This window comes from Glandiceps talaboti, chromosome 7, assembly GCF_964340395.1.
Source record: "Glandiceps talaboti chromosome 7, keGlaTala1.1, whole genome shotgun sequence".
Lineage (NCBI taxonomy): Eukaryota > Metazoa > Hemichordata > Enteropneusta > Spengelidae > Glandiceps > Glandiceps talaboti.
Window position 1 is genome coordinate 13,959,445 of NC_135555.1, and position 14,972 is coordinate 13,974,416.

At 36.2% G+C, this 14,972-nt stretch overlaps 1 protein-coding gene across 1 annotated transcript; it reads right to left on the reverse strand.

Annotated features, from left to right (window-relative positions):
* LOC144438339 (vesicular inhibitory amino acid transporter-like) lies at window positions 1-12,595 on the reverse strand. Its single transcript, XM_078127411.1, has 3 exons — window positions 12,358-12,595; window positions 3,972-4,126; window positions 1-1,077 (listed from the first exon to the last, which is right to left on the reverse strand). The coding sequence occupies exons 1-3, from the start codon at window positions 12,593-12,595 to the stop codon at window positions 1-3; spliced, it is 1,470 nt and encodes a 489-aa protein (XP_077983537.1).
* Window positions 12,596-14,972: the final 2,377 nt, after the last annotated feature.

A 14,972-nucleotide genomic window follows, 5' to 3' on the forward strand; every position in this document is an offset into this window, starting at 1 on the left:
TCACTGCTTTGTAGTATACACTCGAATCAGTACCTTTAAAGTGTAGAGTAACCCGATTCCCCCACCTATTAGCCCTATGATAATGATTGATATGTCGGCAAAAATCTGGTAATACCTCAGTTTACCCCGCTTTAGCGTCATGTGAAATATACAAGGAAAAATAAAGTCCAGCCAAGGACTCGTGAGACTTCCGGTAACCCCCATCAGTAGAGTGAAGTGTGGTATTATAATAGCCAAGAAAAGTGTAAACAACAGGAGAGTAAAGCGAAAAATGATTGACCATATAGGTAGCCTATCGTCCGATGTTGGCGGGTTACATGGCGGCAAGAAACGTAGTTGCATGCTTTCCAGAGACATTACTATGAGGAAAAACATAAGGGGATATGACAGGAGCGATTTAAAAACGAAAAGTAAGCTAACTATTGTCTGAATAAAACCTGTCGGCAGATTATACGTGATAAATTCTTGTGTTTCGTCTGTAAATGTAAGGTACGCAAAAAAAGCGTAGCCGATATTGATAACAGCCACGACGATATACGTTAGATTCACCATGCGGCCAAACTTTTCGCGTTCCCTCATGCTTTCTTCCACTCCTGGCATAATAAACTGCGTACCAAAGTTAAAGAGAATCACAGAGAAACTGATTCCAAATTCTTCTATATCGAAACCTGGTACTGATTTTAAGTTCCATTTGACGCTTTCGCCAAAGCTGTACCACACCACGCTGAACAGCATGGCTCCGATGGCAAGTACTGCCAACAGGCTTATGTATGAAATCCGAGTGAGGTTTTTGAATAGTACTGAGGGTAGGACGGCAAAGGCAGAGATACAGATCCACGACAGCTTGGACAGACCTGCCATAGGGAATGTATCGACCAGCAACGAACCCGATAGTTCCAAGTATAGCGTTGCAACTGCTGTTACATCAACGATAGTTATAATATTAAGGAGATGACTTCCCCATTTATTCCAACATGCTACGGCCACATCGGGATAGGAGTTGCGAACTCTAATTTTCCTCGGTTTACCTCCCTTTCCACCAGTTTGCTCTTCTTCGTACAAACAGTCAACTAGAATCTGTTAAGAAGAAGAATTTGTATTATGGACATGATATTATGCTTCATGTGATTTGACATTTGCATATACATGTATATATTTCCTACCTCCCCCGTCCCTCCATAATAATCCATCAATCCGACTATTTCATTGATCAGTCCATCCGTCCGTCCGTCCGTCCATCCATCCATCCATCTACCCACCCACCCACCCACCCACCCATCCATCCACCCCCCCCCACCCCCCCCCCCACACACACATCCATCCATCCACCCACCCACCCACCCACCCACACATACATACATACATACATACATACATACATACATACATACATACATACATACATAAAGACAGACAGACAGACAGACAGATAGACATACACACACGCACGCACACACACACACACACACACACACACACACACACATACATACACAAACGCGTGCCTAACTGATCACATACATGAAGGCAGCAATAATAAACATGTATTATAATATATATGAACCATGCACCTCATCAAATGTTGGTATGACACTCACATATGAAATACATCAAGACACATTTTGCAGTGTCATTTGATTTTAATGTATTCAATAAAATATATCTCATATACGTGCTCTTGTCATTTCAACAGGATGAAATGACACCTGTACATTTCATGAATCTCTCTTTGGATTGCCTATATTACCACCAATCCAATGTCAACAAATAAAGAGCATTATTTGCATAAATGAAAGGAGCACGAACTAGTTTTATTGATAACAAATGAAATTAGATATATATTGTAATCCAATATTGTGAGTAAAAAATAACAATCCATTTTAAAGGACTTTCTACAAAATATGAGTCGGTGATTTACTGCTACCATGACACATTGCCGGCGAGTGATGTTATGCCAGTGAAGAAACAACACATTGGCAATACGTAAAACCAGAACACTTTCTACAGCCCTATTCAAGTTAGTGTTCACTGACTTTGTTTGATAGATCGACACAGAGACCATGATTTAAATAACTGCACTTTTAAGATAGAAAGATTAAAACAATTTCTTGTGACATTTTGTCTAAATGAAATGAACAACCAAGCCACCATAAAATACAGACATCAAAACATTGCATTGCCATTTAGGAATAATATGATTGTACAATTTGTATAACATCGCAATTAATGTTTAATTCATTCCCACGTAATCGTTGATAGCGTAACCTTTACCGTGTATGTATGTAACATGTATGTATGTATGTATGTATGTATGTATGTATGTATGTATGTATGTATGTATGTATGTATGTATGTATGTATGTATGTGTGTGTGTGTGTGTGTGTGTGTGTGTGTATGTATGTATGTATGTATGTATGTATGTATGTATGTATTTATGTATGTAAACAAAATATTACCGTTATTTCTATGGCGTTGTATGTATGTTGATAATTACATTTTTCTTTCCTGTCTTTCTCTTAAATGAAACAATAAGTTAGAAGCCCAAATCCCCTGTAGAGTTTTATCACCACCTGTTGAACTCATTCTGTATATATGCAATGATCAGCTTACTGCGCAGTAAAAGTGTGGACTGACTCATTTCATATAGCGTGTGTATAGCATAGTGTAGCAACCAACGAATCATACATGATTCAGTTTACAGTCATTTCTTTGAAGACATTCTAAGAATTACATTTTCATTTGGCGCTCTCGGCTGGACATCATTACAACTGTAATGAACGTCTATTGAAGCGTGTGGTTGACCCTATGGAAATGAAATCATTTCAATTGTGTTCTTTGTTTGACTATTGCTAACTAAATTTCCAGTTCAAATCGCACAGTTTAAGACGAAGCCATTACCCGTGTATCTGATGGCATTAACCATGTCGACAACGTCAAAATGAATCACATTTCCCATTTGACGAGGTTAGAGAGCCCGGTATCATATGCGGTGTGATGTAATTAATACTGTCTTTATGTTGGTAATTCCATTTTGTCTTGTCAGAAGGAAGGATGAATCGGGATACTAGTAAATTAAACTTGAATTACTGCTTCAGTTGACAAAACCGTTGAATTTCTAAGCCTGCCATATTAAACAGTCAAACTTTATATTGTTAGCATTTCTAATCGTCCTGTTTTGTTATTATTGCCAAGGGTATCACACGTCATTTATTCACTGTTTTGACAGTCACGCTTCGTATTTCAATGTTTTTGGGTAAGTTTTAAAGTATTGTCTGGGGCCCATGATTGCATTTAACACGTGTTTGTATTCCTTGTTGCTAATTCTTATTACTTCGATGAAGGTCTCTGAAGTATTTTATTAGTGTTCATGACACTGTATGAATGCCTAGTAGCTAGTTAATGTTATTGTGTGTTTTCCACGTCGCTTTCAATCTCCTGTGCCCATTTTGAATAATCAAGAGGTAACAATTATACGATCTTTAATATCTCTCCTTGAAGTTTAAAGCTTTCACAGCTGAACGTGTACATGTCATGTTAGCACGCCCCCAAACGATAGCAAGTTGTCATTCGTTTCATAGCATCAATGGCAGCAGTTTTTTCCAACATGGCTGCCTCAGACACCGAAATTCATGTCGATTGGTAATGAAAATTGCTTCGAATTCTGCATAAAGATGTTGACTCACAAGAGGCAAAAGCGAGTCCAACACATTTACGTAATTGTTGGAGCGTAACAAAAGTGACAAGGTACGGACTTTGTCATCTTTTAAACTAGTAAACATAACGAGGCACCCAATTGGACATAGAGTCATTAGTCATCTATGGCAGCCAATCAGATTAACGGTTTGGTGGAGTCCCAACATATAAATATGAAAGCTTAGATTTCAAGGGAAGAAATTAAAAGGTAGTGAAATCAAAACCACTTGATTATTCAAGATGCCTGTGTCATGAGACTGTGTCCAAATTTACTCACCTTACTTGTGTAATTTCCCAAGAAAAGAACTGCTGCTATAGTTATCAATGAAGCAACACCACTTTGTCTAACCGTATAGGGTAGACTTAGTATACCAAGACCTTGCATACAATTTCCAACATTCCAACCTGCTTGCCACGCTGATGACGATCCCACTGCAATGAAGTACAAATGAAGTAGTTTGAGATTATCCACATTTTTAATTCAATGTGAAGCATGTGTTTTGATGATATAATAGTGATAATGTTAATATTTCCACTTTTACCTTGTTGGAGGGGATGGTGGGGGTGGGGGCGGGGGGCTGGTGAGTGGTGATGATGGAAGGGTAGGTTGGGGCTGGTGTTAACTTACGATTACCTAAACTCTTGCCGGTGAAATGCAATAATGGTGCATATTTAGAACGTAAAGTTTACATCCTACAGCTGCACAGGTAGGATCGCTCCAATAAGTATTAACTTGAAGCAGAAATTGCACACGAGGGTTCTGAAACAACTAACTAGGGAGAAATTGCACATTTTACAATTTTTTTTCAGACTAACTTTCAGACTAACTTCGCCACAAAGAAATTTTACATCCAAGCACCAAATGAAACGAGAAAGCAAACCGTTTTCTTATTTATAATGACTTACTCGTCACTATCGTACACATAAATCAATTGTATTTATTCAGCTGTACACACTAGTTGGTATAATTCCAATCAAACTGACTTTTGGGTCCGCACCGGAACATAAGCACCCAAAAGCGATCACGAGTTCAATCTGTGACTGTACTGTCATAATTATGGATCTTATCAACCTCTAATCAAAATTTTGTATACATCATCGAATTATTGGTATTTCAACAATGTTCAATGGCTATATTGGTGGTTGTCTTATTGAAATTGTTTTACTCCACTAACAGCTATCTGCTCTCCTTTCTTCTTTTTCGAAAGATATTTCATAAAGATAAACATAACGAGCAGATGGAGTCTTGATATTCTGGCATGTTAACCCCAATGTTCAATCATACCAACCAGTTACAATAGGAAAGTAGGTTGTCAATCCAATATATTTTTATAGCAAGGCCTGTGTGACGGTATTTGATTACTAGAGTAGAGGGTAGTCATTCCATTAGGAAGGGTTATTATATGCTGTCATTCCAATTACTTCAAAGACCAGGTATGTCGTTCCATATATACACTGTAGTCTGATGTAATCATATCTGATATAAGTCCATCCTGTCATTTGTGTCACCAGGGATCCTAATGCAAAAGCAAACCCTAACACTCCCCCCCCCATCCCCACTACCTCAAAACAACCCCTAAAACCAACAAAACTATTTCGAGTTAGCAACAGCCACTTTCTCTGATAGAAATGTAACATTTTGAGTTTTCGGAAATACAAAAATGGTTATTCGACTTGTTTTGCACGTCGTTCAAGAATTTTAATTTGTATTAGAATTCCATGAATTTTGACAATGTTTTCGATTATTAACATTTTCCATAGATATTCTAAACCCAGCAACGATATCTTGATGGAAAATTTCGCCAGGTTTTAAAACCATTAATAAATGTCATGAATTGATGTATTATCATGTGTAGTTGGTCATTTGTCAATGCACATGTTTGGAAATCAAAGCAACAAAGTCGACAACAATATGTCTTGTCACCCTGCACCGTGTACATTTGTTTACCAAGCGTGAAAAACTGGCAGAAATCATTAACACCTGATACATTTACAGACCCAGTTTTCAATGAGTGTAAGCCATTCTTGTGAAGGTATATCAGTGGTAATGTTGCCCAAGGGAGTTTGAAAATCATTTGTCTTCTCGTTATGAGATTTACAGATATTTGACACCAATTGCATGCAGCAAACTTCAAACTTTCTCAGTAAATAGCTTGTGTGTGTGTGTGTGTATGTATGTATGTATGTATGTATGTATGTATGTATGTATGTATGTATGTATGTATGTATGTATGGATGGATGGATGTGTGTGTGTGTCTATGTCTGTCGGCCTGTGTGTATGTATGTATGTATGTATGTATGTATGTATGTATGTATGTATGTATGTATGTATGTATGTATGTATATATGTGTGTATGTATGTATGTGTGTGTGTGTATGTATGTATGTATGTATGTATGTATGTATGTATGTATGTATGTATGTATGTATGTATGTGTGTGTGTGTGTGTGTATGTATGTATGTATGTATGTATGTATGTATGTATGTATGTATGTATGTATGTATGTATGTATGTATGTATGTATGTATGTATGTATGTATGTATGTATGTATGTATGTGTGTGTGTATGTATGTATGTATGTATGTATGTATTTATGTATGTATGTATGTGTGTGTGTGTGTGTGTGTGTGTGTGTGTGTGTGTGTGTGTGTGTGTGTGTGTGTGTTTAGAAATAGTATTGTATCTTGTTTTAATTTTCACTGTAGTACCCTTATCTCACAAAAAGCTAATAAACGTTTGGCGAAAAAAATTGTACACAGAAAAAAATGTACTATCCTCACTTGTAGCTCTACTGTCTTGATATAAAAGTCAAACTATCTTGTCGTTATAGTCATTCGTTATTTTTTATTTGTTTGCCCGTTGTAACCCAATTGCAAAAAATCTTTAAAAATGAAGAAATTTCGCCTCATACTGAAGAATTGGAAATCATATAGTACAGATTGACTAGGTATGTATCTCAGAGACACGTAGACTATTCAACAGAGTATTTAATGAATGCAGGGAGGTATATCAACAAGACATGTGGAGTGAGTATAAATGTGTGTTTTTTAGAATTTATATGCCCCTCTCCTGTTATCATATTCATAGAACTATAAATTATGTATACGAATTCAATTACTATTCAAAACGCAAATCTTGAAATATGGTTGAAGTGTGTATGCTTATACAATGAGTAGGCATCAATCTTTCTGATCCACCATATTCTGAATCGTTCAAGTGTTTTAAAGAATGTTTACTGCATAGTGATATTCTACCTACGTGAAGTTGAATACCACACCACATCTGATTCAGTGTTATTTATTAGCTTCATTAGAAGACAATTTGAAATCACGAAACCTGAAGGAGAAACGTCTGGCTCCACAAAAAAACTTACTTACACTGTTACATTTTATCGTCTGGCTAGCTCAAGAAATATCTTAAGTGTAACATGTTATCGTCTGGCCCATCAAAATCGTACCAATGCTACATTTTTATCGTCTGGCTCATCAAAACTCGTACTAATGCTACATTTTATCGTCTGGCCCATCAAAAATCGTACCAATGCTACATTTTATCGTCTGGCTCAACAAAAATGCTACTAATAAACACTGCTACATTTCATCTTTGGCTCAACAAAATCTTACTAACATGGCTACACTGTATAGTCTTGTGCGACGTATAGTCTGTTGTTGAGCCAAACGATAAAATGCAGCAGTGTTAGTAAAGATTTTGTTGAACCAGATGATAAAATGTAGCAGTGTTAGTAAAGATTTTGTTGAACCAGATAGCAGTGTTAGTAAAGATTTTGTTGAACCAGATAGCAATGTTGGAAAGATTTTTCTTGAACCAGATAATAAAATGTAGCAATGTTGGTAAGATTTTAATAAAATATAGCGATGTTGGTAAGTATTTTCTTGAACCAGGCGATGAAATGTAGCAAAGTTTAACAGTAAGATTTTTGTCGAGTCTGACATTTTGTTTCAGATTTCTTGATTTTGATTGTATAAGATTATTTCAAAAAGAGCTTAACGAAAACGTTTTGAAATTTATCAGGTTGTATTCTATCGATATGTGTCAACCAATATTTGGATTTGTTTTGAAATCTATTTCCGTTTTCATTTTGAAAATTGTATCAGAGACAATTGAACCACTGTATAATGTTAACGACAATTTTACATTTTGTTTCTTTTGCCTAAATTTCAATTATACTTAATGGCAACCACTCTCCTATTTCCGCCTTCCGTGTATTTATTTTTTTTAAAGAAGGTATTCACCAACTTTCATAAATTCATTTGCGAGCACTTTATTCTTTTCAACCATTCCAGTACCTTCCTGTTCGATACGCCAGAATGAGGCCATACAAAATTAATGTTTTGTTATACATGGCAATACAAATGAAAAAATGATTAAAATGTATTTCGCATTCTGTTGAGATTTTCCTATTACTTTTTTAACACCCTTTTATATGTTGGGTAATCATTGGTTCGTCTGTTTTGATTAAGATTAATTTGTATGCACATTTTGCGTTTCATTTTAATCAGTTTTATTTTGCAGCTTTTAAAAAATAACTGACGAAATTTCAACACCTATATTTGATTAAGTGTGTGTTTGTGGTACATCTCCTTTTACAGCTAGTAAAGTTAGTAAATATCGATCGGTGGAGATACTGGTGTTGGGTATAAGCAAAATAGTTCTGACACTCTACTGTATGAAAGTGAAAAGGTATTAGAGCTTAAATTAGAAATTTATAGAAATATGCCACGAGAAATATATATATAGAAAGAAATCGATCAAAGTGAAAATTCTTTAGTGAAGTCTGCAACTGTAATTATATGTAAATTTGGTCACGGAGAAAATGCAACATTAGTATATGAACTTCACGTACGTACGTACGTACATACATGCATACATACATACATACATACATACATACATACATACATACATACATACATACATACATACATACATACATACATACATACATACACAGACAGACAGACAGACAGACAGACAGACAGACAGACAGACAGACAAATACTATCCCCTTTATGCACGTAAAGGCAGTTTCAAACCTCGAGGTCACTTTGTGCTATAAAACTGAACATCATCGGTTATCTAGTCGTGGTCTATTTTTAGAATATTATCGAGGAGAGTATTGACCATTTTATACAGAAAGACACGAACGTTCTCTTAGACTATTGACACTCTTCTCAACCTATTATTATGCATAATGAAACACCTCCACGAAAAGAGGTTTAAAAACCTATGGAGTTATCGAGATTAATAAATAAAAGATTAATAAAAAAATTTCGGAAAGAAATTCAACAAGAAAATCGTTGAATTTAACATTATACATCAAGGACAGCAACGAGAGAAATGCATTTTGCGCCAAACGCAATGTTTATTTCACCAGACGATGGTGTGAAACCTGGAAAATTGAAATGCATACCTTTTAAAGTTTCATCACCTGATAAATTACAATTCACGCATTTATCTGCTATCATGTAAAACATACTTTAAAGCAACACCTGTTTTTACTCCCAAGATACGATGATGAATTGGACGTAACTGTGTCTTGCTTGTCAGCACTAATGTTACAGTTCATGGTACGGTCTGTGATAAGGTTAGCGATGAAAAGGGTTTTTTTTCTTTTTTTTTCTTTTTCTTTTTTTTTAAATCTGAGCTATTGGGAATATTTAATAACGTAAATTTTTCATGAATATAAGAATGAAAATCATATGTTGTCGACCAATGCCATAACAATCGAAGCAGTTCGTTTTTGGCGCTTCTTAGTATTCACGTCATTTTTAAAATAAGTTTGCTATGATTCATCGTTGTATGGCGTCACAGTTTGAACAGAGCAGATGAAAGATGATTTTTAGAAATCACGCTCTTTGTCGTTTGACCACTCTGTTAAATTTCAGCTTGGGAGACAATAACAACGACCCCCTCAGCTTAGCTTGCGCGTAATAACATTGGTCATCTATCTAACCCGTGACATTCCAATATTAGCATGTCTTATATGTTTCAATTTAAGATCGATTTCCTCTGTTGTAATCGCTTGTTTTTTTAATCCCTGTACAATAAATGTTTTTCATCACGCTTCTCCGGCAAAGGTGAGTGAGATAGATCATCATTGTGATCAAAGAGGACAGGTAGGCAAAGTCCTTCTTTATTTATAGCCGGTCGGGTCTTGCTTCACTGCTTTCCCCTAGATAGTTTGAATAACGATTTAAAAGAGTACAAGCTCACCTACGTGATATTAGACTTGCGAATTTTGTAAAATCATGACAGATTTTCCACTAAGATTTTTAGTGTCGTATTGTATAAATGTATAAGCTTATTGCATTTTTTTGAGATACGCCGCCATTTCAATATAGAAACGGTAAAACATGGACATTATAAAAGATATGCAAGACTTATATCAAGATTTAATAAGATTTATCATTTTCAATGTCTTTGGCATTTAAAAAATTATATTAATATTACTCAATTTTATTCAAACGTGCAAAATGAAATAATTGTATGATTGTAAAAAAAAAAACACGTATAACTTCACGAAGTCAACTTAATCTCTTTTGAAGAATGTTCATGGTCGATAGATGCAATGCATGACGAACTACTGTTAGGCACTGCCAAGGAGCCTGACGTCACCATGGAAACAACGATGACATACATTGCATGTTCAAATGTTGATTATGTGTTTGATATATCATGTTCTTCTTTCGGAGACGGGAAATGTGCAACTTTAAAGAGCATTTAAATACGACTAAATATCCTGTCGGCTTTACATCTACGTACGGGGAATATATTTAGAACACTTGTTTGGCAATTTTAGATTGAACCTATATGTAATACATGCACCCAGGTACAGGGATGATTTGTGAAATTATAGTACGCAGCGTATATGTAATCCATCATATTGACAAAATTGAATTTGCGCCATTCTGTTTCTTTCGATCCTGAGAATTTAGTTGCCATGCCAACCCAAGCGTTTTAGGTTATTGGATAAAGTCATCTTTCAGGCTAATTAGGAGAGAGTTGGTGATCACGAACCCCGCTTCATCAGCACACGGGGATTCAGACTGAAGTTTATACTTCGGTTCATCGACAACGACACTCGCAAGAAGACCGTAGCCGTGAAAGTATTAGAAGAATCTTTCAGGATGAGTTTCATTTTTACTCTCCGTTACATGTACATTTCAGAATCCGTAATTAATTTGAGGAGCACTTCAGTGACATTGAATACAATGAAAAACAACCAATCGATACATTTGTTCATAAAAAGGCCTCAATATAGATTTATAAAAAAATGTTAATTAATTCAAGAGTGGAGTGGAAATGCACTTAATCGTGGCTACATGAATCTTTTTCGTAGCAAGTATTGTGAAGAGCATATAACTGAAATTTGTAACACTGTGTACATTTCTTTCAGACAAAATTAAAGTACAAACATCTAATGGTGTGTTTATTCGTTACTTTCAGGAGATTTGGAGTCAATTAGTGACTTTTTTGGTTCATATTTTCTGAAATGTCACACTTCCAATGGCGTTATACGTAATGCAGCCACATTCCCTCTGATCAGATTACAGACGATGTCCTATCCGTTTTTACCTTTACTAATCCCGGTCGTACATTCGAGGTGAAAACAAAGAAAAAGGGCTTGCATGTTCTTTTAAGAAGTCTGATCTGAACACAGTTTACTCACTTACTATACACGTATGGTATATCTGGTCATATTAAGATGAACCAAAATATTAGATTGCTTGAAACTTTAGCTCTCAATGAATGCCGTAAACTGTGAATACGTAAAACTTTTATTTCATTAAATTCAATTTCCTCCTCATAAAAAGTGGCAAATGGTAGACTTCAGTTGCTGAGTGACGTAATGACCTCAACATTTCAAAGGAAATTAATATGAACTTGAATTATGGTATTCGATTATTGTTTCCAAAGAAAACAAAAAAATCAATTTTAAGATTGTGTATTAAATCATTTTTTTGTTAAGGTGGCGAACCATAAACGATGACCCGACATGAATTTGACGTCATAGGTGTCCATTGTACATCGATTTCTGTATATTGCCGAAAAGTATGGCTCAAAAAAGTCGATTTGACGTTAATCCCGGTGTTAGTTTTTGTTTCACTTTAAAGCGACATAAACTGTTTTTTGAGAGATTATTTCGCTGCATCTCAAAATAGATATATGTAGTGTTTTACTTACAGAGGCTTACTTTAACCATAACTGCTATAGGCAGAACTGAAATCTGTGATTTTGGTTTTAGATAATGACTCAAATTCAAAAAAAGGTGATTCAGTATACGTACACTAAATGTCGGGAAACTTCCTTTTATGCCATCATCAGTGCTAACGATGCGATAAGACGATATTTGTGAACATAGAAGACATGCCTTGGCATTAATAACAATACTTTAATCAGGGTGTTATGTACGTATTTTCACCAGGATGACAAAAGCTTAATAATTTCAGTTTGTGCAACTTTAATACTGTATTATACGTTACACCGACTTTCTGTCTGCAGTATGTGTATTATTTAGATCAGTACGGAGGTTTGCTGTCTCTGTTGAAACATTTCACCACAGAATATTAACTGGAAGGGAAGGGGGGGGAGTGGTTGAATGTAAAAGACACTGGAAATCATCACAAGATAAACTCACCCTTTTCTGGATCATTTGCTAGTTCTTTCTCACTCTTTTCACTCGTGTGGATGCTTCCGTTGGCTTGTATCGACGTATCTCCGTTTGGGACCACGGCCTCGCTGCTTGACACAAATCCGTTGCTTTCTTTGGGGCACAGCTCTATGTCTTCCCGATTTTCGTATAGACCATTATAACCGTTGTCATAACCGAAAAACATAGTTTTGAAATAATAACTATAGTAGCGGATCTTATCCATCTTTCTCTCCTTGGGTTATTTCAACTCAACTAGACGTAGTTATTAATTGACTAAGTTAATCTTCCAAACCGTCAAGTTTTCTTCCCGGTATTGCTTCCACTTCTACCGACTGCTAGCGCTAAACCACACAACTGGGAATCTAAGGGTAAATCAAAAGTGAAAACAACGGTAGATGAAATCTTAGAAATGAAGGCTCGAAACGTTTAGGTTCACTAGTTGTTCAACTACAGGAAATTCGCTAGTAATAGAAGTAGGAGAGCTGGTGGGATTTGATGAAATCTATGCAGCTATTTGAGGTGACATTGAATCCTAATATTGAAGGCGACCCCCTAGGCTATTCATTTTGTGCGCATGTGTTGTGAACGGTAGGGTACATCTATGCACACGCATACAATTGAAGCCAATAGATCTGAAACAGAATCGTCTGACGCGACACAAATCGTACTGTCATACTGTCGTCTGACTCGACACAAAAAAAGTACTAATATTGCTACATTTTGCCGTCTAGCTGAACAAAATTCTTATTAATAATGTTACATTTCATGGTCTTGTTCCACACACATTTGTGATATTGCTACATAATCTTTACGCGCGATGTCATTATCTTAGTAGTTGTCGTTACATTGTAAATGATTTATGCTGATTAAGACTATGTTGATTGTAATGTCTGAATATTCATGATAATAATAATAATACAAAACAATCCAGGTGACTGAAAATAACTTCAGTTGAGATTAGATGTACACAATATACAGTCATTGAAATTCGCGTCTTACAATGGAAGCCAGTTGAGCATGAAACAAGAGCGTTAAAAATCTCACCAACAATGTTACATTTTCTTATCGCGGATGATCATTATCTTATCAGATCGTTGCCAAATCATACACATCAATTGTAACAACATACTTTTTCAGACTTCTAACTTCAACACCAATCCATCCATCCATCCATCCATCCATTAATCCATCCATCCATCCACCCACCCATCCATCCATCCACCCATCCATCCACCCATCCACCCATCCATCCATCCATCCATCCATCCATCCATCCAACCAACCATCCATCCATCCATCCACCCACCCATCCATCCATCCATCCATCCATCCATCCAACCATCCATAAAAAATTGTATAGCCGAAATCCGATACGACGTAATGTTCTATAGCGCTGAACAGGAACAATTGTAGATCATTGTAAAGGACTAGTTAGAAAGCTCCTGTGAACAGATGTGTCTTCTTGATATCCTTTTTGAATTCATCGACAGTGGGTGATGAATGAAGTTCAAGTGGTGTACTGTTCCATAAGAGGGGGGCTACTTGCGAGAACGCACGCTCTACTTATGACTTTGTATTATGAAGTAGACTTTTGTTATTTGAGTGAAGTGAACGAGTTGCGGTTTTACTTTTAATCAGCAATATAATCACGAGTAGCTTTATAAGACCTACTAATATTATGTTAATTAGTTTGTTCCAACTCAACTAGTTTCAAATGTATCAATGATTCATTACTGGTGCTAGGATTCTAGTCTATCATCATTCTACGGACACTGCGAACATTACCTTGGTAAGTAGCGAGCCTGCGACACCCGCCATTATTACTTTCGTCATTCGCTCTAGTTGGTCAATTACGGTACTTGCGTGGAAGAATGGCGAGTAGTAGTGTGGGCAGACGAACGTGATCAATCCCAAATCATGCCCTATTACACATTCACATTTGGCAGCATTATCAAGATGATTTGCTTAATGTAGCAACTGAATGCGTACTTAACTTTGTCTCTGTGTTTAAAAGAGTTGTTACGCGTCAACAAACACAGGGACAGAATTCCCGTCACCTGGACTACTAAAAGTCCAACAAAGTTTGGTCCGTTAAGGGGGCGAGATAAATTACAGTTCAAAGTAGGATAAAAACTAAATTCTTTTTATTTGGGGTGGGTGGATGGAGGGTTTTGAGCCATGATAGTTCTCATCCTACATCCTAGTTTACTTTCAATGGATCTGTTTTGTACCACTAAATACAAACATTAAAAAAATGTCATTATTAAAATAGTAAATGCATGGCACTAAAACAAAATAATAAAGTATCAACACAAAAGCTATTTTTTCCTCACTACATACTGACTTTGTATTCATAGCATTACATACTGATTTGAAAGTGATTGACAATGTGCTGCCTGGAATTTTGTCAGTTTTGGGCAATTTAGATAGGAGAGGGGTGGGGGGGGGGTCGGGTCTGAAGCTTAACTAAAAGAATTTAGATTTTTACCCTACATTGAACTATTGAGCTCGCCCCTAACTAAACCATATTACATACTTTTGGGCCAAAGTTCAGCCTCACGCTAAATCGTGATGTGACTACGCCCCCTCTCTCAAATCAT

What these genes read in the sequence shown, in the direction of transcription:
- LOC144438339 (XM_078127411.1), bottom strand. Translation starts at nt 12,595, where the DNA reads ATGGATAAGATCCGCTACTATAGTTATTATTTCAAAACTATGTTTTTC. An exon ending in AGCAAATGATCCAGAAAAGG is followed by an intron (nt 4,127 to 12,357) that starts GTGAGTTTATCT and finishes ACTTCATTGCAG; the next exon opens with TGGGATCGTCATCAGCGTGG. An exon ending in TGGGAAATTACACAAGTAAG is followed by an intron (nt 1,078 to 3,971) that starts GTGAGTAAATTT and finishes TCTTCTTAACAG; the next exon opens with ATTCTAGTTGACTGTTTGTA.